The following is a 25,472-nucleotide window of genomic DNA, read 5'->3' on the forward strand; positions in this document are numbered from 1 at the left end:
TACCACCCATGTATAACAAAGAGTAGCTATCTTGATCGAGCATGTAGCCTTTCCGCCTAGCTTAGAGTCCCTGTATTCATTCGCTTGCATGTTTTGGCTCTTACTCCTGACCCAAGCACATCTCTTCCAGTTCCCCTGGCTCCCCAAAGCCTGTACACTATCTACAAAGCTCAGGTCAGGAATGTGACGGAATATTCTTCACTTGCCTGGATGAATTCAGCTCCCACAACACTCAAGAAGCTTTACACCGTCCAGGACAAAGCAGCCTGCTTGATTGGCACCACATCCACAAACATTCACTCAGTCCACTGCTTACACACAGTAGCAGCAGTGTGTACCATCTACAAGATGCACTGCAGGAATTCACCAAGGCTCCTTAGGCAGCACCTTCCAAATCCACGACCACTACCACCTAGAAGGACAAGGGCAGCAGACACATGGGCACCACCACCACATGCAAGATCCCCTCTGAGCCAGTCACTATCCTGACTTGGAAATATATCGCTGTTCCTTCACTGTCACTGGGTCAAAATCCTGGAACTCCCTCCCTAACAGTGCTGTGGGTGTACCTACACCACATGGACTGCAACGGTTCAAGGAGACGGCTCACTACTACCTTCTCAAGGACAATTAGCGATGGATAATAAATACTGACCTAGCCAGCAATGCCCAGATCCCATGAATGAATAAAAAAAACTTGCCACCTGTCAGTTGGCAGCTGATCTCATTGAAACCATGGCCTTGACAGAGATGTGGTTGACAGGTGATGAAACCTTTCCCCTTAATCAAGCTTCACCGCCTGGCTATATCTTCCACCATTTGCCCCGCTTAAACCCCTCTGGTGGTGATGTAGCCCTTATGTCTAAATCACACCTTGCTCTGGCTCCATTGCCTGTCCCTCCAGCAATTTCTCCTCCGTTGTGCATCTTGCCTTATCTGGTGTGCAGTGTTTATTCTGTCACTTTTCAAAGCCAAGGGGATCACAAATGGAAATGAGTGGCTGGATTTTCCCCTCTGCATCAGGAAATGCGAGTCAGGCTGTTTCACAATTCCACAATCCTGAATCCATCATCTCCTCCCACTCCCACAGAATTTCTGTCTCTGTGGGACTCAGGTGGGAAAGTTTCGGGTCTGCTACCTCGCTAGGCCCAAGGTGGCAACAGAGGAGGGAAGTTGCTGAAGCGGGCTGAGGCGAGTGGGTGCAATTTGGATCTCATGGACATCGGTCCAGTTCTCTACATGGTTTTTAGGCCCACTGGCAACCATGTCCACAAACGCAGTTTGAATAGGCGGCCAGACAAGTTTTTCCAGGTGGCCTTACTATGAATGCTTGGCTGAGCTCCAAGAATGGATAATGCACTCAGCCAGCAGGGGTCTGTTGGCACTGCTTGCAGGGAAATGCAAGTTTTGCTCGATTGATTTTCTTTGATGTAGTTTTCAATGCCTGTGTGTTTATTTGCACAAGATTAAGAGGTATGAAGTGAAGGAAAACTTTTGACATTGAGACTATAAATGGCTGTGGTTAATTGACACTTTTAGAAGGTTGTCAGCTGAGCAGTTTTTTCAAAGGAGATTGTCCATGCCCCTATGCTTATTGTGTCAGCTTCAAGAGCAATTCAAAGACTTGCCAGATTTGCCAACGGTTCACTGGTTCTGTACATAGTGGATACTAGGAGGCTGGGTGTGGAGGATGACGGCAGTGGGTAGGGGGGGGGGGGGGGGGGGGGGGGGGGAGAGAGTGGTGATGGAGATAATGGAAGGGGTATGGAAGGGACCTGGAGAAAACAGTGGAGGCATGGGGGCTATGGGGGCTATATGGGAGCAATAGCAATATCTTTTAAACTTACCTATCAAAAGTTTCACGACTCTTCTACAGGCTTCCCCAAAATTTCATAAACTCACTTAGTTGGCAGGGTTCCCACAGCCTACATGGAAATACCAAAGGCAGGGAAATTTGAATTTCCAGCATGGATTTAAATTGCAAACCTAAGGTCACTTTAAGTTAGTGCTGGGTCGCAGCCTACCTTGACCTGATGAAAATGGCAGGCAGCAGGGTTCCTCGGGGAAATCCACTACTGCAGCCCCACGCACCTCCGCCTCAGCCCTCCTGACTCAGGTTTGTTCTGAGTTTGGAGACAATAATTCACCCCAAGGTATATTCAATAGTACAATGCCAAGTGCAGCCCCTGCGCTCACGACAATGAGTCAGATATCGGGCAAGTAATGCCACACTTTGATATCCTCCATGCATTCCAAGCCAAAGATCAAAGCTCAAGCAAAACATAACAGTGAGGCGTTCCAAAAGTTACGGGACATGGGTCTGAGAGAATAGGCACCAGTGATGAAATGGAAGAAAGACAGAAAATGCTGGTAAAACTCAGCAGGTCTGACAGCATCTGTGGAGAAAGAAACAAAGTTAACACTTCGAATCCAATATGACTCTTTTTCAGAGCTGAAGAGAGGTAGAAATGTGATGGGTTTTATACTGTTTAAGCAGGTGGAGCAAGATAGAAGGTCAGGGATAGGAGAGATTTGACAAAGATGTCATTGACACAAGACAAAGGGAGTGTTAATGGTAGTGTTAAAGACTAAAGAAGGTGCTAATAATGGCATAAAGGTAAGGTAGCAGAATGTATTAATAGCAGAATGAAGGTCGGCACTCTGTGAAAGCAAAACTTAAAAACAAGTTACAGGTGGCCCGGCGGGGGGAGGGGATTGGGAAAAAAAAAACATTTTTAAAAAGATCAAAATGGAGGACAGAGTTCCTGGTCTAAAGTTGTTGAACTCAATGTTAAGTCCGGAAGGCTGTAAAGTACCTAATCGGAAGATGAGGTGCTGTTCCTCTGGTTTGCGTTGGGCTTCACTGGAACATTGCAGCAGGCCAAGGGCAGACATGTGGGCATGAAAGCGGGGTGGTGTGTTGAAATGGCAAGCGGCAGGGAGGTCTGGGTCATGGTCACCAGGTGAAGATGTTCCTTATGCACCCTGGATTTCAGCCCAGCATGGATTGGTAGGATGTAAGTCCCCATTCAGCAAGGTGGACCTGGGTTGTGCAGTAGGAGGCAATAGCTGTTGACTGGGACATAGGTGCAGGAGTAGGCCATAGTCTCCATTACTGAAACTAACATTTTTTTAAAATTCCAAATGTATTAATTGAATTTAAATTCCACCAGCTGCCATGGTGGGATTTGAACCCATGTCCCAGAGCATTAGCCTGAGCCTCCAGATTACTAGCCCAGTGACATTTTCACTATGCCAACACCTCCCTTACTATTCAGGGACAATGCTGAGTAATGACCAGAGGAAGCTTCATCCTGCATTCAGTTCTGAGAGGTTCTTGACAAAAGTGGGACTGTCTATTTCAACCAATGACGTTTCCTTTCTTGACAAATCATAAAATATAAATTAGAAAAAGAGATGATAGCATGTGAGAAACTTTTGTTCCAAAAACAATGCACATGACTGACATCACATCCAAAGCATGACAGTTGCTATATACACATTAAGTATCGTAATGCTTTGCTGCCCCTTTTATAACACTACCGAGCCCCCTGCACTCCAAGATTGGAATAAAGCCTTTACCCATCATAGCCCTCTGCTCCCCAATTCTCTAAGCCCTTCGCTCCATCCCCACTTCTTTGGGTCTCCATTGGTAACTGGCCCGAGCTCCTGGTCAGTGGTCGATTCCCACCTGGAACTCCCTACCCACCACACCCGCTGAACACCCAGTCTGAGAAAGCACCATGTCGACAGGGAGGTTGCAGAAGGATTTGGACAGGTTAGGAGAATGGGTAAAGAAGTGGCAGATGGAATACAATGTGGGGAAGTGTGAGGTCATGCACTTTGGTAGGAAGAATAATGGCATAGACAATTTTCTAAATGGGGAGTAGGTAAAGCCACCAGAGGTTTCCTTCCTAAAGGACATTAGTGAACCAGTCAAGTTTTTATCCAACCATCATAAGGTGAATAATTTTTCATTGATAACAGCTTTAATATCTCCGGATACTGCAATGCCTTCCCTCCTCTTATACACGCTAGGCTAAAACTGGAAAAAATGTAATTCAGCTCAGCGTCAGATGACTTGCCAAAAAGAACAGGTTTTTATTTGTTGGGAGAGCTGGGAGGGGAGTTGGCAAGTTGACAGCACAGCCACACCTGATGGAAAAGGAGCCAGGTTTGCACCTGCAGACTCTGAGTCGACAATTGGACTCATTCACAACAAGGCTTCGAGGCCCACGGTCCTGCTAAACTGACACAAAGTTGGAGGGCGGGGTTTTTTCTTAAATTCATTCACGGGATGTGGGCGTCGCTGGCTGGGCCAGCATTTATTGCCCATCCCTAGTTGCCCTTGAGAAGGTGGTGGTGAGCTGCCTTTTTAAATTGCTGCAGTCCCTGTGGTTTAGGTGCTGTTCGGAAGGGAGTTCCAGGATTTTGACCCAGCGACTTTTTTTTTTTTGCACACCCACTCCTGCAGTACTCATTACTCCTTGCCAGGGAAGAAAACAGAAAATCCTGCAAACACACTGCAGGTACCTGAAAGGTGGAGATAAACACACCGGGGTCGGACTTTGTGGCAGAATTGGCATTTCCAACATTTACTGTTTTCATTTCAGTTTTTCCACTCCATTTCCATTTAAAAGATACATCAGTGCCTGAACCAGCACCCCTACCACCAACCCCCTCCCCCGCCCACTCAAAACACTCCGCCCACTCAAAACACTCCGCCCACTCAAAACACTCCGCCCACTCAAAACACTCCGCCCACTCAAAACACTCCGCCCACTCAAAACACTCCGCCCACTCAAAACACTCCGCCCACTCAAAACACTCCGCCCACTCAAAACACTCCGCCCACTCAAAACACTCCGCCCACTCAAAACACTCCACACATCTCTATATGTTCATGGTATGCATACACTGGAAAAGTATCATCAGCAGTGCCTTCCTTAGACCCTCTAGATCCAGTGGTAGGAGAGACGGTCCAACAGCAGCAATCTCTCCCAAGCCAACCTGCCCAGCATCGAGTGCTAAGCACACAAAGCCAGCTCCGCTAGAAGGGACATGCCGTTTGTATACCTGACACCAGACTCCTGACACAGCTACTCTACTTGGAACTTGGCCACACCAGGATACTCCCAGGAGGACAGTGGAAGCACTTTAGAGATGTCCTCGAGGTCATCCCTTAAGAGGTCAAACATCCCTGCTGACTCATGGGAGACCCTGACTTGTGACCGATCAAAATGGAGACGGTTCATTTGGGAAGGCACCAAACACATCGAGAGGCTTTGTCAGGAATGTACAGAAGCGAAGTCGAGGCATCGGAGGGAGCGCACAAACCTTCAAACAGCCCACCGACTCAACCCTTCAAGCACCACTTGCCCCATGTGTGGCAGTCTGTAGATCACACATTAGACTTAGCAGCCATCTCAGAACCCATCGAACCAGAGTAGAAGCAAGTTATCCTCAATCGCATGGGCCTGCCTAAGGCAGTGCCACGGGATTCACTAATGAAGCATGTCCCTCTAATATCATCCTGAGTCAGTTCTTTGCAGCATATTTGCAACGGAAGTTGCCTTGAATAAGTGGCAAAAACTGGCCTCATCTGGAAGACAGAATTCCTAAAAATTTGAGCACCCTTTGATTCCTCATGTGGTCTGAACACGGAGTTCATTTTGCACCTTCTCTAATTCTCTAATTCCCCACCCCTCTTCTTATGAAGCTTGAGCTGCCAATACATGAGAAATCTTCTGAACCACTTCTGTCCAAAAGCAGGGAGAAAAGTCATTAAAAACAAAGCTTTTTTTCTTCTCATTTTCTTTGAGTGCTTTTGTTTCTTAAGTATAAAAATGTTGGAGATGGGGGAAACTGGCTATTTCACAAACAATCGAGGATTATGCAATCATGTAGCAAAGAAGCCATTCGCTTCACAATTAGCGCAGGAAGGTGGTGACCTCCGAGGATGAATGTATCGGCAACCATTGGTGAAGGCGGGGCAGTCGGATGTAGGACATTCGACCAAAGCTGTTAAACCATTGCTCTCACGCCTTTCTTTGTGCCAATACCTTACATTGCAAGTGAGAGATCATATCCAAGCCCGTCCTTCTCCTCACAGGGTGTCCTTACACACATAAGGGCTTTGAGTGTGGGGTCAGATTTTTAACAAAAAGAGCTCCCTCCCCATCCCTTGACTTTCCTTCCCTTGAACTGAGCGATTAGAAGGCTCTTCTTCTCCAGGTTGAGAACAATTGTGCATGCTGTCTCGCTGCCATCTCCTCTGGTACATTAATGGTTTGTAACACATCAGCTTTGCACAAGTTCAGACTTCCCAAGGCAAGGCTTGCCACAAATGGTTTACGTAACCCAGCAACCAATTGATCTGGCCAGTTGCGTGCTTGAGCTGATGACAAACTGTGCAAACATAAAGCAATCAGGACTGTACTGCAGGCTTTTAAGGATGGGCTTTTAGGGATGTTATATTTTTATGTCAAGAAAGCATAAGAATTCAATGAGAGCTGACAGATGTAAGATAGATTCTATCTATTATGATGTTTTTTTGTTGCTTAGGGAGGTAAAGGATGTTAGTGCTCAGGATCAAAACACTTTTCCCATTTTAGTACCGCAGTATCTTCATCAAGCACTTCCAGGCCTGATATTATAGCCAGCCAAATGGATAAGCTTCCCTTCACTCAAACCCCAATGGGTGTCGTAACTCTAGTGTACCACTCTCTATTTTCCTCACTAATCATCCTGAGGCCTACGTGGCATGTGTTTTCCAATTTAGGCTCTTGTCTACAGCAAGCTAGGCCGAGATTAACAGCTAGACACGGGGGGGGTAGGGGGCGGGGTGGGGTTATTTCCACTGCCTTAGCTTCATTTGGAATGTAGCAGCTGCATTTATATATCACCGTGAATCTAAAGAAAACAGTCCCCCAGGTACTTAGTGGAGGCTCAATCCAAAAGATGGATGCTGAGTAAATGGTGGGGCAAAGGGAGAAGGAGTGCACAGAAAGCCAGGTTCAGAGGAGCAGGAAAAAGGTTGTGAGATTAGAGGGAGTAAAGAGATAAGATGGGGGGAGTCCATGAGGGATTTAAACACGAGAATGAAAATTGAGGCAGTGGAAACTGAAAACCAATGTTGGTCACTAAGGGCAGGAGTGACTGATGAGTGGGTCAAGGTGCAGGATAAGATACAGGCAGTGGAGCTTTGGAAGAGCTGCAGTTTACAGTGTGAACAATGGAAGCCTGATCAGGAGAGCATTGGAATTGTCGAGTCTGAAGATGACAAAGACATGGAGGAGGGTTTGCGTGGGAGATGCTTTGAAGTAGAAGTGGAATTATTGAAGTTACATAGGTGGATATAAGCAGTACTTGTGATGGAGAGGTGATGTGAGCTGAAGCTCAGCTTGGGGCTGATTAGGACACAGAGCGTGAACCATCTGTGTGAACCTGAAACAGCGGCTGGGGCCAGGAAGAAAACCAATTCCAAGGATGTGGAGTTTGTGGCTTGGGCTTTAAATCTTTCCAATGTTCGCAATGTGGAGCTGGAAAAAAATGGTTTGATTGGCCAATCAGTCAGGCTACACAAGGGCCACTGAGCAGCCATGAGGAGGTGGTGGTGGAGAAGGAGGGCTGGGTGTCTGAAGTGTTTGTCAAAAGATGTCACCGCATAGCATGATGTTAATAAGGAAGAGGAGGAGGGGCCAAGGATAGATAGTTGGGGGACTCTCGACATTACGTGTAAAACTGGAAGAGAAGCCATTGTTGGAGATGCTCTGATTGCAATCAATTAGATAAGTGTAAGAGCACTCCCTTTCAGTTGCATCACCTGCTAGTACTTTTCCTGTCCAGACATCCATACACACTGTGGGAAACCTGAGCTCAAATATCTGAAGAACAACTCAATGCAGTGCCAAGTTCTCAGCTACAGGCTCTGACATAACAGTTTCATTCATCTAGTGCCAGCACACAGAGGAAACACAGCATGGTTTATTTAGACTAAAGCCAGTGTTTAATCCACTGCAATATCTTGTCCCCTTTTTAAATTTGTTCATGGGATGTGGGTGGCCCCTCTTCCAATTCAGCATTATCAACTCATACCAAACACCATGGTTTTGATACAGGGCATTTGTCACTGCAGTGGAGCTGGGATAGGCTTGCCTCCCTAGCTCTCTGCAATGTCGAAAAACAAGGGAAAATGTTTTAAAGTTACAGCACTGGCATCTACCTGGCAATGTGGAAAATTGCCCAGGTATGTCCTGTACACAAAAAGCAGGACAAATCCAACCTGGCCAATTACCACCCCATCAGTCTACTCTCGATCATCAATAAAGTGATGGAAGGGGTCATCAACAGTGCTATCAAGCGGCACTTGCTTAGCAATAACCTGCTCACTGATTCTCAGTTTGGGTTCCACCAGGGTCACTCAGTTCCTGACCTCATTACAGCCTTGGTTCAAACATGGACAAAAGAGCTGAACTCCAGACGCGAGGTGAGAGTAACTGCCTTTGACATCAAGGCAGCATTTGATCAAGTGTGGCATCAAGGAGCCCTAGCAAAATTGGAGTCAATGGGAATCGGGGGAGAAACTCCGTTGGTTGGAGTCATACCTAGCACAAAGGAAGATGGTTGTGGTTGTTGGAGGTCAATCATCTCAGTTCCAGGACATCACTACAGGAATTCCTCAGGGCAGTGTCCTATGCCCAGTCATCTTCAGCTGCTTCATCAATGACCTTCCTCCCATTATATAGTAAGAAGTGGGGATGTTCACTGATGATTGCACAATGTTCAGCACCATTCATGACTCCTCAAATACTGAAGCAATCCATGTCCAAATGCAGTATGACCTGGACAATATCAAGGCTTGGGTTGACAAGTAGTAAGTAACATTCATAGCACACAAGTGCTAGGCAATGACCATCTCCAACAAGAGAGAATCTAACCATTGTCCCTTGACATTCAATGGCATTACCATCACTGAATCCCCCCCATTATCAACATCCTGGGGGTTACCATTGGCCTGAAACTGAACTGGACTAGCCATATTAATACTGTGGCTACAAGTGCAGGTCAGAAGCAAGAATCCTGCAGCAAGTAAGTCGCTTCCTGACTCCAGAGCCTGTCCACCATCTACAAGGCACAAGTCAGGAGTGCAATGGAATCCTCTCCACTTGCCTGGATGAGCGCAGTGCCCACAACTCTCAAGAAGCTCGACACCATCCAGGACAAAGCAGCCCGCTTGATTCATACCCCTTCCACAAACATTCACTCCCTCCACCACCGACACACAGTAGCAGCAGTGTGTACCATCTACAAGATGCATCGCAAGAAGTCACCAGGGCTCCTTAGACAGCACCTTCCAAACCCATGACCACTACCATCTAGAAAGACAAGGGCAACAGATGCATGGGAACATCTTGAAGTTCCCCTTCAAGCCACACACCATCCTGACTGGAAATATATCGCCGTTCCTTCACTATCACTGGGTCAAAACCCTGGAACTCCCTCCCTAACAGCACTGTGGATGTACCTACACCACATGGATTGCAGTGGTTCAAGAAGGCAGCTCACCACCACCTTTCAAGGGCAAGTAGGAATGGGCAATAAAGGCTGGTCTAGCCAGCGACGCCCACATCCCATGAATGAATAAAAAAAATTCATGGATTTCTTATGTTGACTATTTTACTTTACACAGGTCTTGTTTCATCTGACAATTTTTTTAAAACAGATTTGCAACCTAGGATGTTCCAAAGCACTTTACAGCAAATTAATGACTTTCGAAATGCAGTCACAGTTTTAATGTAGGAAACATGTACAGCAGCCAATTTACACACAGCACGTTCACAGAAACAGCAATGAAATACGGGGCAAGCACATCCGTTTTTGTGATATTATTGGGTGGCCAGGACACCAGTAAGAACATCGCTGCACTTCCTCTTTAGTGGTGTGGAAAATTTAACGTCCTCATGAGAGTTGGCAAGGTCTTGGTTTAACATATCTCACCCAAAATACAGCACCTCTGGCAGTGCAGCATTTCCTCAGTACTGCACTGGTGTCAGCCTGGATTATGTGCTCAAGTGTCTGGAGTGGGATTTGAACCCATGCCCTACTGACTCAAGAGGTGGGCTTGTTACCCACTGAATCACAGGTGACTCCTGAGTTGGGGGGCAGATGGAGGGAGGGCAAAACCATCCATGCAATGTATGGTTCAAATGCTTGCTTTCTTAGCACAGGACATTGTAGATAAACACCAACAAAAATGCAATTTTTCAATGCTCAGTCTCCAACATCTGCTGTCCTTCTGTGAAGATAATGTTCAAATAGCCAGGGTGACAAGGGACTGCTTCATGGGCTGTTAGCCACGTTTCAGTGAATGAAATGAATGGGTGACTGGAGACTGTTGGAATCGACTTGAGCAGCTGAACAGACAACTGAAACCAAGGAAACCTGCCATATGCCATGTTCAAAAAATAAGGTGAGGCTGGGAATAAAACTGCCCGTCTGGAGTCTCTGCTAAATAAGCTGCTTAGTGCATCCGCTAAATAAAATGCCAGCCTAGAATCTCCGCTAAATAGCGAAGTGAGCCCAAAAGCAAAGCTCTTTCTCTCAGGTTTGTTTCTTCTCTTACCAGCTTGGCCCCTTCTGCTCCTGCTCTGGGTTACAATTCGAGACGTGGCCAGTGCCCAAGAGGACTCTATTCAGATGAGTCCTGACAGTGATGCTGAACTAGCAATTTGACCTTGGAAGGCAGCGCGGCTCCACACACACCTCTGGAAGGACCAGTGGCGAGTGATCAGAAGCAGCAACATGGCCAATTTTGCCCTGTCCAAGTAGGCACTGAGATCAGCTGCTGCCCCATACATCAACAAAGCCTCGGCATCGAATCCGGGATCATTCTGCTCTGTCCTGCTATTTATTTTGAGTCGGATATTTACTTGCTGAAGTATACTAGACGGGGACAACTTTTAAATCCAACAATCGCAATAGTAACACCCAACAATATATTTCCTGCCAGCAGACATCAGATCGCTGATTAGTTACTGAAAGTTCGGCTCCAGTTTTGCTCTTTCCCTCTCTTCATCCCTCCGAATCCTGAAGCTAGTTCATTGCTTATCCAAAAGTTATCCGACCAAATTTATACCAAAAATGAATCTGAGATGCACGGATGTCAAAACGAAGATGGAAAGGTGCCAGGGAGTGGTAAAATTATTTAGGAGGAGAAAGGTCTAAAAGGACAGTAATCTTTTAATGATTTAGTTCAAGCAGTTACGAGATCATGGTTGCCCCATTCCTAGAAATTCAAGATAATTAAGAGCAAATTCAAATATCCTCAGTCAGCCACTAATAATTTAAAAAGCAAAATACTGTGAATGCTGGGATCTTGGCATATAAAACAGAAAATGCTGAGAATACTCAGCAGGTCGTGCAGCATCTGAGGAGAGAGAAACAGAGTTAACGTTTCAGTTCGATGACATTTCATTGAACAGTATATTTCAGATCTGATGAAATGTCATTGACCTGATAAGGTAACTAATAATTTAAAGGCAGGTGGCTTTTCTCTCAGACTGCTCTTTTTTTTTAAAAAGAACTCCCTTCTCTCTCTCTTCCATCTTCAATGCTGGATACATGATCCTGAAGGGAGGTGTGAATTTTTGCAAGTATTGGAATACTGCAATCTACAAAAGAAGGAAACTACATTTATGCTTAGGTAATGAAGGAAGGACATATCCTTAAACTTTTCTCAAAATATAGAGATTTCACTTGAAAATTTAAATGAGAAATGTTTCAAACTGGGGCAGAGTTCACCTCATATGGAAATTATGTACCGTCTGCCAATGATCAGGACCAGAGCGATCTGCCAATGATCAGGACCAGAGCGATCTGCCAATGATCAGGACCAGAGCGATCTGCCAATGATCAGGACCAGAGCGATCTGCCAATGATCAGGACCAGAGTGATCTGCCAATGATCAGGACCAAAGTGATCTGGCAATGATCAGGACCAGAGCGATCTGCCAATGATCAGGACCAGAGCGATCTGCCAATGATCAGGACCAGAGCGATCTGCCAATGATCAGGACCAGAGCGATCTGCCAATGATCAGGACCAGAGCGATCTGCCAATGATCAGGACCAGAGTGATCTGCCAATGATCAGGACCAGAGTGATCTGCCAATGATCAGGACCAGAGCGATCTGCCAATGATCAGGACCAGAGCGATCTGCCAATGATCAGGACCAGAGCGATCTGCCAATGATCAGGACCAGAGTGATCTGCCAATGATCAGGACCAGAGTGATCTGCCAATGATCAGGACCAGAGTGATCTGCCAATGATCAGGACCAGAGTGATCTGCCAATGATCTGGATCAGAATGATCTGGACTGGTTTAGATTCCCGAAAGGGGTCAGGAAGGAATTTCACAGATTGTTTTATCTAATTGGTCTGTGTTTTTATCTGTTTTTTTTGCCTCTCCCAATAGATCACTTGGTTCTTGGGTGGGGTGGGGAGTGTACGCATTGTGATACACAAGGGATTGGAGTTGTTCAGACAGTCTGAGTACATTAGAGGTTCCTTTCCTAGTCACTGTTCAGCTTTTCGAATACCAGAGCCTAACAACTCCCAAAAATAGCAGTAAAGGTGCAAGGAGTTCTGAGGCTATAGGACATTCTCAAGCTGAGGGAAGATATAGGTGATCTATAAATCTCAAAGCAGAACATCTCTGGCCTCTAACCAGAATAAACTTCAGCCTTCCCTTATCTTGCCTCTCACAAGCCAATGCTTCTCCCCACACTTCAGTTGCTATGCAACTCTCCAGTCACCTCATGGTAAAGGTCAATGGACCGTCAATACCATAAATATTGGTGTACTCGCACCAAAAACGGTCAAAACCAAATAAAATTGAAAATTTCAAAAATGAGATGGATATATTTTTGATCAGCATGGCTATTGAAGGGTTTATAACCAAGGTGAGTGAATGGAGTTAAGATACGGATCAGGCTTAGTCTACTTAAATGACGAAACAGGCTCGAGGGGCTGAATGCCCTATCCACGTTTCTATGTTCTGGGTCAGGAGACTGGGCGTATATTCTCTAGTGTTTAGAAGAATGACAGGTGATCTCACTGAAGTGTACAATTCTTACAAGGTTCGACAGGGCAGATGCAGGAAGGATATTTCCCCTGGCTGGAGGGGTCTAGAACCAGGGGACACAGTCCCGGAATAAAACCATTTAGAACTGAGATGAGGAGAATTTCTTCACTCAGAGATGGTGAATCTTCAGCATTCTTGAGCCCAGGGGGATGCGGAGGCTCAGTCATTGAATATATCCAATACTTAGATCAACAGATTTCTAGATATTAAAGATATCTAGGGATATGGGATAGTACGGGAAAATGGCATTGAGGTAGAAGATCAGCCAGGATCTAAGTGAATTTTATTTTGTTCGTTTGCAGGATGTGGGCGTCGCTGGCTAGGCCAGCATTTATTGCCCATCCCTAACTGCCCATGGGAAGGTAGTGGTGAGCTGTCTCCTTAAACTGCTTCTGTCCATGTGGTTTAGGTATACCCGTAGTGCTGTTGGAAGGGAGTTCCAGGATTTTGACTCAGCGGCAGTGAAGGAACGGTGATATATTTCCAAGTCAGGATGGTGAGTGGCTTGGAGGGGAACTTCCAGGTGATGATGCTCCCATGTGTCTGCAACGCTTGTCCTTCTAGATGGTAGCGATCATGGGTTTGGAAGGTGCTGTCTAAGGAGGCTTGGTGAGTTCCTGCTGTGCATCTTGTAGATGGTACACACTGCTGCTACTGTGCAACTGTGGTGGATGGAGTGAATGTTTGTGGATGGGGTGCCAATCAAGTGGGCTGCTTTGTCCTGGGTGGTGTCAAGCTTCTTGAGTGTTGTTGGAGCTGCACTCATCCAGGCAAGTGGGGAGTATTCCACCACACTCCTGACTTGTGCCTTGTAGATGGTGGACAGGCTTTGGGGAGTCAGGGGGTGAGTTACTTGCCACAGGATTCCCAGCCTCTGATCTGCTCGTGTAGCCACAGTATTTATATGGCTAGTCCAGTTCAGTTTCCGCTCAATGGTAATCCCCAGGATGTTGATAGTGGGGGATTCAGTGATGGTAATGCCATTGAATGTCAAGGGGCAATGGTTAGATTCCATCTTGTTGGAGATGGTCATTGCCTGGTATTTGTGTGGCATGAATGTTATTTGCCACTTGTCAGCCCAAGCCTCGGTATTGTCAGGTCTTGCTGTATTTGGACATGGACTGCATGAAATGAAATGATGGAGCACGTTCAAGGGGTCAAATGGTTGACTACTCCTGCTCCTGTTTCCTATGCTCCTACTTTATCTTTGTCAAATTTTGTCTCAGCACTGATCTTCCAACAGCGTCTACCACTATACCAGGATGAGAAATTTCACTTCCCACATTGAGAATCCTTGTGCCTCACAGCTACTGCTCACAGTTCTTATAGGAATGAGTGACAATGCAGATAAAGAGTCACACTGTAAAAATGAAATGGCAATATCAGCAAAATTGCACACAGTTTCTCCTTCAGGGAAGCTGAACATAAAGACATAAATGTAATTTGTTGCTGTTGGATCAACAAGAAAAGTCAAACACAACTTGTGGAAAAGCTGTTATGCCTTACATAATCCTTTGTATCTGATCCTCATCTATTTGTGTTATAAGAACTCCACGCATCACTTCCTCCAATTTATATTGGATGCCTCGTAACACTCTTTAAACATCCTTCAAGCCCAATGTAACCAAGTGGGGCCAGAGAGCTCTATATCTACAAAACAACCATTATTCCTGAGTCGTTACCTTGTAGCCCTGGTGCAAGCTACGCAGTGAGAGGTTGTTCAGAGAAATGCTCCCTGAAGATCCTCTACGTACTCCTGCACAGTGCCTCCTCCCTTAGCTGTTCCTTTCCCATCTCCCTTGCTCTCCCCATCCTCCTCATACACCAGTTCCAAAGGCAACCCTATGCACTTACATTGGAAAAGGAGTAGGTCATTCAGCCCCTCGAGACTCTTCTGCCATTCGATTAGATCATGGCTAAACTGCATTTCAACTCCACTTACTAGCCTTGTGCACAATGAACGCTTTTATCAGTGCAGCTGCAGATAGATAAACTTGATAACATTTTCCCCCCTGTATCTTGTGGAAAGGAATTCAATTTTCCCTTCTCTATGCCCCAGCAATGGAATTTGACAGGAAGGCTCCAGAATGTCTTCTGTCATGGCTACTGCACGCTGAAGGTTGTTAAGATGAGGTGATTTGTATTAAGTCAACAAGAAAAAACAAACATAGCTATGAAGAGGAACTGAACTGGGGAGGCAAAAACAGCTCATGCCAGTGTGTATTACAGTGTGATTTTCCAATCTGAACTGCTTCCGAACACCCGAGATCTCATTATGCCTGGACGCATGGGTTTTGGAAGACAGGATGTTAAGTCCCACGTTACAGAATCATTCAGAGCCAAAAGGGGCCATTCATTCTGTTGTGCCAATTTTAAAGAGTTATACCCCTGCTCAAGGAAATATCCAATTCTGTTTTGAAAGTTATTATTCAATCCTCTTCCACCACCTTTTCAGATAGCGCATTCCAGACCATAACAACTCACCACAAAAAAAAATTCTCCTCATCTCCCCCTCTAGTTCTTTTGCAAGTCCTCTGGGACAGAATTTTTCACATGGTGGGCAGAATTGGCGGGAGCGGGCAGGGGCAGCCACGGAGCCAATCACCACCCACAATTAAGGCCCACCCAGCGTAATATGCGAACGGTAGCGCTCAACGCTACCTGTGCGGGGGGAGGGGAGAGGGAGGGAGGGAGGGAGAGTCAGGGCCAGGGCTCTTTCGTGCATGCATGCAAAAGATCGCTTCAATCTCCCTGAGGCACAGAGTTTCCTCAGGGAAATTGAATCAATATTAAAATTATTAAATAAAAGGTTTAAAAATTTATTTAAACATGTCTCCTCATGTGACTGTGTCACATGAGATGGGACATGTTCTTATATTTATGAAATTTTTTTTATTTATTGAATGAAAGCTTTAGGAAACATCATCCCATTCGTGGATGAGGTTTCCTAAAAAATGTGAAGGCCGCTTGGGCTTTCCGTCTGCCTGTCCAATTAAGGTTGGACAGGCAGCATTAACAATTGCATTAATTGCTTTGTTGATGGCCTTAATAGACCGTTTACATGTCGGTGGGCGTGCAGCCGACTCAGGTGTGCGCCCGGCGAACGAAATATCGCGGGACTGGGCAATGACGTCGGGACACACGCCCGACATCATCGCGCGTCATTTTACGTGTTGGCGTGTCGGGCCCACCCCCACACACCGACTGAAAAATCCTGCCCCTGGTTACTGACCCACTGACCAATGGAAATAATTTCTCCCTACCTGCTCGATCAAAACCTTTCACAACTTTGAACACCTCTATAGATCTCTCCTTAAATACAAAAAAATCCAATTCCATACTTGTGATGCTGTTTTGCGGATGGCCTTGAACTAGAGTTGCATTGGCAGTGTTACAGTAGGAATTGGACACCAGAATTAAGTGAATTTATGGTGAATACCTCAGTACTCAGCAGCTGAACTGAACTTCAGTGACAATGCTCTACCAGCTGAAAACATAGATGAGGACGGAAAGTTCCAAAGTCAGTGGATGAAAGCACAGATATGAAGAAATCAATGGAGGATTCTTTCATACCAAGACAGCTCACCATCTGAAAGCAGTCATGTTTCTGCTCTGAGTCTTATTGTTTGCCCACCATACGGCCAAAGACTCGCAGTAGCAAGCAGATACCAGCTCATGCGACAAAATCAAATGGGGCGCACATAATGGGTGCTCTCCAAAAGGCGCAGGCACAATGCTTTTCTGTGGGTGGATCATACCCACACACGTGCCCCACTGTCTAAATTTCAGAGGCGGTGGCAAAGTATAAATTTGCCTGCACACATTAGCCGCCACTGCTGGAGTGGATGGACAGATACGCTCACGCAACATCACACAGCGTGCAAGGCACACTAATGTCTTGAGTTTCAGAATGAACGCTCTGCTGGCTACTGCATGAATGAGGTGCCAATGGTTGGCACACTTCACACCATCCTTGCTAAAGAGGACCACAGCTGGAGTACTGTGTGCAGTTCTGGTCACCACATTATAGGAAGGGTGTGATTGCACTGGAGGGGGTGCAGAGGAGATTCACCAGGATGTTGCCTGGGATGAAACATTTAAGTTATGAAGAGAGGTTGGATAGACTTGGGTTGTTTTCATTGGAGCAGAGAAGACTGAGGGGTGACCTGATCAAGGTGTACAAGATTATGAGGGGCATGAACAGGGTGGATAAGGAGCAGCTGTTCCCCTTAGTCGAAGGGTCAGTCATGAGGAGACATAAGTTCAAGGTGAGGGACAGGAGGTTTAGGGGGATGTGAGGAAAAACTTTTTTACCCAGGTGACGGTCTGGAATGTGCTGCTGGGAGGGTGGTGGAGGCGGGTTGCCTCACATCCTTTAAAAAGTACCTGGATGAGCACTTGGCACGTCATAACATTCAAGGCTATGAGCCAAGTGCTGGTAAATGGGATTAGGCAGGTAGGTCAGGTGTTTCTCACGTGTCGGTGCAGGCTCGATGGACCGAAGGGCCTCTTCTGCACTGTGTGATTTTGTGATTTTGTGACCTCTTTTGCTGTAGGAGGTTGAGAACGGAATTGTCAGATGGTTCTGCCATAGCCACGCTTTATTCCATTTTCTTGACAACAAACTGGGATTCCATAATATTGGGTAAACTCTCGGGAGTTCACTGTTGCTGAGCACAAGCAAGTTTTGGGGCAGGTGGAGTGGAAGCTGCTCCTTGAAGAATTCTGAAGTGAACTACAACTAAAAAAACAGAGCAATTCCCATGACCTGTCCAGCTAGGAAAGCATTTAGGTTTAATTCATATTATGATATTGCTATGAAGTTAAATTCAATTCACAAAAGGGCCACTGCTCAGAGACACAGGTTACCCAGCATGTTTATTCAAACCACTGGTTGGATCATCAAGCAAAGTTATCAGTTAACCAGTATGGACATTCATCTAACAGCCCCTAGATTACACCATTGTCTAATTAGAAATTAGAACAGTTAAGAAATCGCCATTTAGTGATGAACATGAGACCCACTTGCAGAAGTGACCAGTGATAACAAAATTTTAACGTAAACCCAAACTTCGTCACCACAACATTCCAAAAGTCTTCAAAGTCAAATCTTTGCACTTACTTCAACAGATTCCCCAGATTGAAGAGCGCACGGTTATGCTGAGGGTTCAACTCCAAGGCCTGTCTATAGTGGACTTCCGCCTTAGACACATCCTTGGTCAATGTGCCAAGATTGTTCAGTGCACTGGCGTGACGTGGGTACAACCTTGCAGAAAACAGATTGAAGAATCCAACAGGGAAAAGAACGAATATTAGTCCTGCAAACCCATTATCAGGCACAAAACAACAATGTTTTGGGATTAATGGCACATTGTCTAGACATGACTGGACAGGCTAAGGCTCTTTTCTCTAGTCTATGCTTCTATGCTGTACATCCTATGTAATTCTATGTAAATACAACAATTTTCAGCTGTATTTAACAGTATTAAGTTAGATGATTGCTGTGTATGCAAATAAGATCCCTGGCACTATTCAAAGAAGAGCACACCGGGTTCTCCAGGAGATCTGACTAATAGTTCTCTCTCATCAACACCACCAAAGGTAGATTAACTGCAGAGTATTCATCGTTGCTGTTTGCAGGACTGCAATGTGCACTGAATAATGGCAGTGCTTGGCTACAAAACAAGAGTGACAGCACTTCAAAAATAATTCATTAGTTGTTAATTGCTTTTGGACATCCTGAGGCCTTGATAAGGTGCTAGAAAAATTCAAGTCTGCTTTTCCTTTTCCCCAGGGTTGTGATCTCTATGTTTTGTCTAAGCTTTCCCTTTCTTCTTACCTACCATCAGGCCTGGGTTACACTGTCTGTCTGGTATGCCACATACACTAGACCTAGAACCAATCTTTTGATAGCCAGACACAAAGCAGAAAACAAGACAGAGTACATAATACTCTGCTGTGTATTTGCTAAACGGCAGCAGGCCACCTCATTCTAAACAGAATAAAGGTGTAGCTATGGCAACTTTTTGTACTGCCCTTCGTCAGGAAGCACAAAGGAGTTGGACTAGGGCCAGGCAGTCGCTCTACATGACAAACTTTGAACACTGAGCCAAGCCCTTTCAGCAGGAGACTGTCTTTTGTTGCAGGATATGTTTCAAGTCTGAAGACCAAGGGTTAGGCAAATAGAGCAAGGAAAACATGGGCTTTGCTGCTTACCTCAGGGCTGTTTTGTAATGGTAAACGGCTTCGTCATGACGACCATAGTCTTTCAGGAAGTTGGCATAGTTGTAGTGCACCTTGGCATTAAGGGGTAAAGTCTGAACTCCAGATCTGTAGAAACAGATGGGGAAATAAACAACCAGAATGACTGTCTCAGTGTGAGCTTTAGTGGAAACAACACATTTATTATCCTCATTACATTCAATAATATCAATGGATATTCCAAACCATTAACAAACCTGACTCATAACACAAGTGTCCACAATTATACATTAACACCTCAAATTAATTCAGAGGACAGATATTTCTTATGGTTCAAATACTTTACTATTCTCCTTTTAACATTATTCACCACACATTACTACCGCCAACAGATACAGGGAGGATGTGCCAATTAGCAACCTTAACTAGAAAAGGCAACAGCAGTAACCAAACGGTGAGAACAGGAGATCCTGCACCTTTTTAATGGGAAAGATGGGCTAAAATCTGATGATATGAGGTACAGTCCAACTGGTTAGGGATGAGTGCATAAAACAGAATGTAAAGAGCATACACCATGTGGTCAACATTGCAAAAACAAAGGTAAAATTCATTTGAGCCATCCCAGTGGTTCAGAGACAAAGACTCTATCCCCAAACCATACAGACCTTGACAGTTCCATGGTTCAATCCCCACTTTGGGCTCAGGCACCTGATCTCAACTGGGGTTGTTGAGATGGAGCAATTAACCACAGCAGCTCCTGTGGATTAGGGAGGACAAAAGTGTCCAAGGATTCCATTCCTCTCCCCTTTTTGAAGCCTACGTGTGTGTGTGAACACCAGGCAAGAATAGGATTAGGATTAGCTGTGATACCTCACACAGCCTGGCAATACTTCAATGAAGAACTGAAGGAACCTATGCTTTTCAGAAGAGATGAGAAAGGGAGAACATTGCAGGGAAGATGTGTCCGAGGCCATACTCAAGTGTGCACTACTTTCTTAAAATGACTGTTTTGCTGTTAATGGAAAACATTACCTGAAGACAAAAAATTCTAACAGAAACAGGGCATTAAATTTGGCGATCAATTTTTCCTAAAGGCTAATCCCACTCTCCTATACACTCCCCATGTCATTTAATGTCCCCTTTTTCAAACATAAGTGTAACTTTCTTTTAAAAGAGAATCTGTAAACTCTGCTTCAGCAAGGGTTCTCAGGGAGAGTTCCACCATCTAATCTATAAACTCTGCTTCAGCAAGGGTTCTCAGGGAGAGTTCCACCATCTAATCTGTAAACTCTGCTTCAGCAAGGGTTCTCAGGGAGAGTTCCACCATCTAATCTGTAAACTCTGCTTCATCAAGGGTTCTCAGGGAGAGTTCCACCATCTAATCTATAAACTCTGCTTCAGTAAGGGTTCTCAGGGAGAGTTCCACCATCTAATTACCTTCTATGTAAAAGCACTTTTTCCCACTAAGCTTCCTCGCAATACTTTTTGTGGTTATCGTAAATCCATGCCCTCTTGTTAGTGGTGCTGCACCATCCAGTGGAAACAGTTCATCAACTGTTGCCATCTTTCACAATCTCCTCCCGTTCACTCCTTAACCTTCTCAGCCGAATCTTGTCTCAACCTTGAACTCCTCCCATCCCTGCTCATTTCTCTGCGTGTGTGAATGTCACTGCCTCCAAGTCTTACATCTTAACTTCCCCAGTTCCCGTCTAACCTCATTTACTTACTTACTGTTGTGGCTTGTCAAACCTTCTGCATTTACAAATACTATTTTCTCATTTCTGGCCACATCTCATTCCTAGAAATAAATGCAGTCCCGAGGCCTGAATTTTCTGAATTGGGACAATTCGGGATCAAACAGGAGTGGGCAGAGTGCAGTCAGCTAGCTGTAGTCCTGATGTCTATTGCCACTTCTGGAATTTTCCACCAGAGGTGACTGTGAAACATGAATACCAAGTATAGGTTTATGATGGGAAAAGGTATATAAAACACTTCCCATCTGGAGTGCCTTGTATTCTTGGTGTCCGCTAAGGAGGAAATTGTGGTGAATGGGTGGGTGGGGGGTCAAATTGAGGGAAGTAAATTTTCCTCTACGCTAGGATGTGACATGAGCTGCAGCCATGTTGCCCCGCGTCCACCCACCCTGACCCCCACACACAAACCGAGTCAGGCAACAGGGAAGCCGCCGAAATGCCACCAGCACCATTCCGCCAACGTTTAAGTCAGCAACTCTGGGAGATCTGCGGGGGTCAAAGAAGAGAACCACAACAGGCAGGGAAGGCCCACCTGACACATTTCCAGGAATCGTGGCATGAAGGGTAGCTGAATGGGTTTATGGGCAGGCTCACTCTTTTCATTCATAAATCTCACTCCTACTGTTAAAAAAAAACCTGTTTAAACCAAATCTTTATTAGTGTGCTCCTTATTTAAAAGCACCTTCCCTCAAAAAAGGCCAAATTCCACTCTGCTGGTCTGCTTTGTGAAGAAGATCCAGGTAATCATGCTGTGGCTGTATAACAGTGTCAGTCCTGAGCAGGCCCCTCTCACCTGAACAGGGATTCCCTGGACAGCCACACCTCATTCTGTTTCAGGGTCTTCCAGAAGAACAGTCCCAGGACAAGCAAGGTGGATACAGTGACGACGCTCGCTCCCCATTTACTGAGAACTCCACACAATCGGTTCAAGCCGTGGACAACGAGGATGCAGTATCCCATACTGAAGTTAAAAGGGGGGGAAGAAAACACACATGAACATGCTGGAAAAGAAGCCCTCCCACCAGCCCCGGAATAGATCACAACTGCTCACAACATTTACATTTTGCATGGCTTTCCCTTCAGCCACAACAAGTTGCAGTTATATAGTGCCTTTAGTGTAGAAAAACAAGCCAAGGTGGTTCACACAAGCAGAATCAAACTTAAATGATGACAAGTAAAGAATGAGGTAGTAGAGCTTAGTCAGAGATAGAGGGGGAATGATCGAGAGACAAGGAGGAATAAGGAGGGAATTAATTCGGATCCAGACAACTGAATGCATGACGACCAATGTGCCATGAAGGTAGTGGGGATGCACTAGAGACAAGAATCAGAGAGAGTCGCGGAGTTAGAGGAGATTACAGACTTGGAACAAAGATGAGGCCATGAAGGGATATAAACTAGAATCAACACAAACACTGTATTAGTGGATGAGAACCTAAGAAAGTGCTTCCAGCTATTCTGCAGAGAGCCGAGGAGTACCTGCACCAATAAATCAAATTGCACAAAAGTCCAACAGAATCTAGGCAGTGTTTATTCAAAAGAAATGTTCCACACTCGTACAAAAAACAGATCTTCTACAGACTGCACAAGAATGAAAGAAATATATGTGATTGTGGAAGTCGGTGTTGTGAAAATGAGGTTATATAAGGGCTACGGGCCAAGTGCTGGAAAATAGGATTAGAATAGGTAGGTGTTTGATGGTCGGCATGAGCACAATGGGCCGAAGGGTCTGTTTCTGTGCTGTATAACTCTATGGCTCTATCTGGCCTCAGTGCCCCTAATGCTTAATGAGGGGAAAATTGGCCAGAAATCCTGCTGGTGACTAACATCCGACAATCCTGCTAGAAGAGCATGAAAACAAATGGTGGTAGAGGACTGGAGCAAATTAAACTTGGCTATCTCCCCACTAGCTCTACATCTGGCCTCATAGATGGACAATGGTCCACCATGAAATCAGGCCCCAGCCAGAGGCACTTCCCTCAGGAGAGCAGGGGGGAAGGAAAAAGCAATTTCATTACTAAATCATACAGAAACATTCAACAGTTCAAAGTTACCATCCAATTAAAATATTAACCATGGGACACTGACTGCAGAATATATGCGAGAGGGGGAGAGAGAGTGATCTGTAATAAAACTGACAAGCAGCCAACACTGTCAAACCTACAGGGTCTCAAGGGGAAAGAGGTCCAGGGGAAGGGGTTTTTTTATTCCAAGCACACATCCGTTTTATGGAATAATACAATATGCTGAGTAGAATTTTGTCATGTTTTGGAACAACACCAGTGGAGTGCCTCAGGTTTGGTGTACTGCTCCACAAGGCCACTCTGACACACGCACTGACAGGAACTATCAAGTTGCATCCCAATTACTTCCACTGCAAAGAAAAAGTTCCAGGCCCCAACATCATTGAAGCTTAAAAGCCTCTACACCCCAGGAAATGATCACACCAGCCAGTGGCATCAACAGAGCAGCGTAGCTGGGAGCAAATGTGGGCAGGGGATCCTTGGCAACAGGAACATTTTTACCAGAATGGGCTCACAGGATTCGGTATAGTCAATTATTTCACCCAGAATCAGGAATTAAGAACCTAAATTCTTATAGCACCACTTATGCCCTCAGATCCCTGCAAAATGCTTCACATCTAATGCAAACAGCATGACAACATGACCAACATATTCGCCAACCAGAAGCCTACCTTTCCAAAGGCTCCAGGGCCCATGGAGGGGCCTACTGGCTGCAATGTCTCTCCTGTGACCCCCTACACCCCAAGGGAGGCTTCACCCCTCTGATCAGTGGGGCCTGCCTACCTGGCCCTGGCATGTCCCTGAGTGGGCGCCTCCACCTCTCTTTCCCCTTACAGTCTCAGCGGTGGCCTCTTCTGCCAAGGCTGCAGAGCTGCCGAGCCTCTTACTGGGCTTCCTGGCGGTGGGCTCTTAACTGACTCCCATCAGTAAAAATGCCTCCTCGGCCCTGCCATCCACCTGTGCAGGCTTGGCAGCTGCTTTTGGACCCAACATCAGGGACCAGGGCATGCTGGCAAAATTCTGGTCAATGTCTCATCTGAAATCTTCAGTATTGCAATGGAATGTCAGCCTAGATCACGCGTTCACGTTCTGGATGGGCCCTGAAATCCACAACCTCTGACTCTGAGGTGTGAGTGCCATCACTGAGCCATACTACCACAATGAAAGATAGTACTCACTCAAGATCCTCCTTCCCCTATATCCTTTGCTATTAGAGAGACAATATTGCACTGTAGAATGTTCCTGGGTAATTTTAGGACTATGCATTTCTGTATCAACGTTGGGAATATTTTTAGCTAAATCAGTCATGTGAAATCAGTAAATTTGATGTATATTCCTGCTTGTGGAACCATCTGGGTCACAGTAAACATCAAAAGTGGCAGCAGTGTGTACCATCTACAATATGCAGTGCAGAAACTCACCAAACCTCCTTAGGCAGCACCTTCCTAACCCATGACCACTACCATCTAGAAGGACAAGGGCAGCAGTCACATGGGCCAGCACTTTCTGTTCAGCGTGCAGGGGTGGGCCTCATACGCTGACACGTAAACTGACACGAGGTGACATCAGCCGTGCATCCCAACGTCACTGCACCTCATTCCGATCTTTCGTCCGGCAGGCACACACCGGAGTCGGCTACGCGCCCGCCGAACTGTCAAAGGCCTGTTAAGGCTATTTACAAACTAATTAACCCAATTGGCAGGGCTGCCTGTCCAACCTTAAGGTTGTCGGGCAGGCAAAGGGCCCAGGCGGCCTTCGCATATTTCATGGAACCTCATCCACAGGCCGGATGAGGTTTCATGAAGGGTTTATTAAATGAATAAATATTTTTCAAACATTTGATAAACATGTCCCAGCTCATGTGACCCTGTCACATGAGGGGACATGTGTAAATGATTTTTAACTTTTTTTATTTTGAAGTTTCAATTAGAACTTGAGCTCCCTGAGGCAGCTCCGTGCCTCAGGGAGATTTCTGCGTGCATGTACAAAAGAGCGTAGGTCCCCAGTCTCCCTCCTCCCGCCACCCACACAGGTAGCACTGAGCACTACTGGGCACGCGTCACGCTGGGCGGGCCTTAATTGGCCTGCCCACGTAAAATGGCGGCACGCCAAATCACAGGCGGCGATTGGCTCTGCGCCTGCCCATGCCCACTCCCGACCGGCCCGCCAAATGGAGACAAAATAACACCACCACTTGCAGGTTCCCCTCCAAGACACACACCATCCTGACTTAGAAATATATCGCCGTTCCTTCACTGTCACTGGGTCAAAATCCTGGAAATCCCTCCCTAACAGCACTGTGGGTGTACCTACACCACATGGACTGCAGCGGTTCAAGAAGGCAGCTCAC

The 25,472-nt window shown here is 45.8% G+C and overlaps 1 protein-coding gene across 2 annotated transcripts in view; it reads right to left on the reverse strand.

The window, feature by feature from the left end:
• The window catches only part of tmtc1 (transmembrane O-mannosyltransferase targeting cadherins 1), a 182,695-nt gene that overhangs the window by 38,948 nt on the left and 118,275 nt on the right, over positions 1–25,472 (reverse strand). For both annotated transcript variants that reach the window (XM_078568505.1, XM_078568506.1), the window contains 3 exons: positions 21,892–22,059; positions 19,360–19,473; positions 18,266–18,409 (listed from right to left, as the gene is read on the reverse strand). In XM_078568505.1, coding sequence (XP_078424631.1) covers positions 18,266–18,409; positions 19,360–19,473; positions 21,892–22,059 — 426 coding nt within the window. The remainder of the gene's footprint in view (positions 1–18,265; positions 18,410–19,359; positions 19,474–21,891; positions 22,060–25,472) is intronic.

Source organism: Cetorhinus maximus, chromosome 22, assembly GCF_964194155.1.
Source record: "Cetorhinus maximus chromosome 22, sCetMax3.hap1.1, whole genome shotgun sequence".
NCBI lineage: Eukaryota > Metazoa > Chordata > Chondrichthyes > Lamniformes > Cetorhinidae > Cetorhinus > Cetorhinus maximus.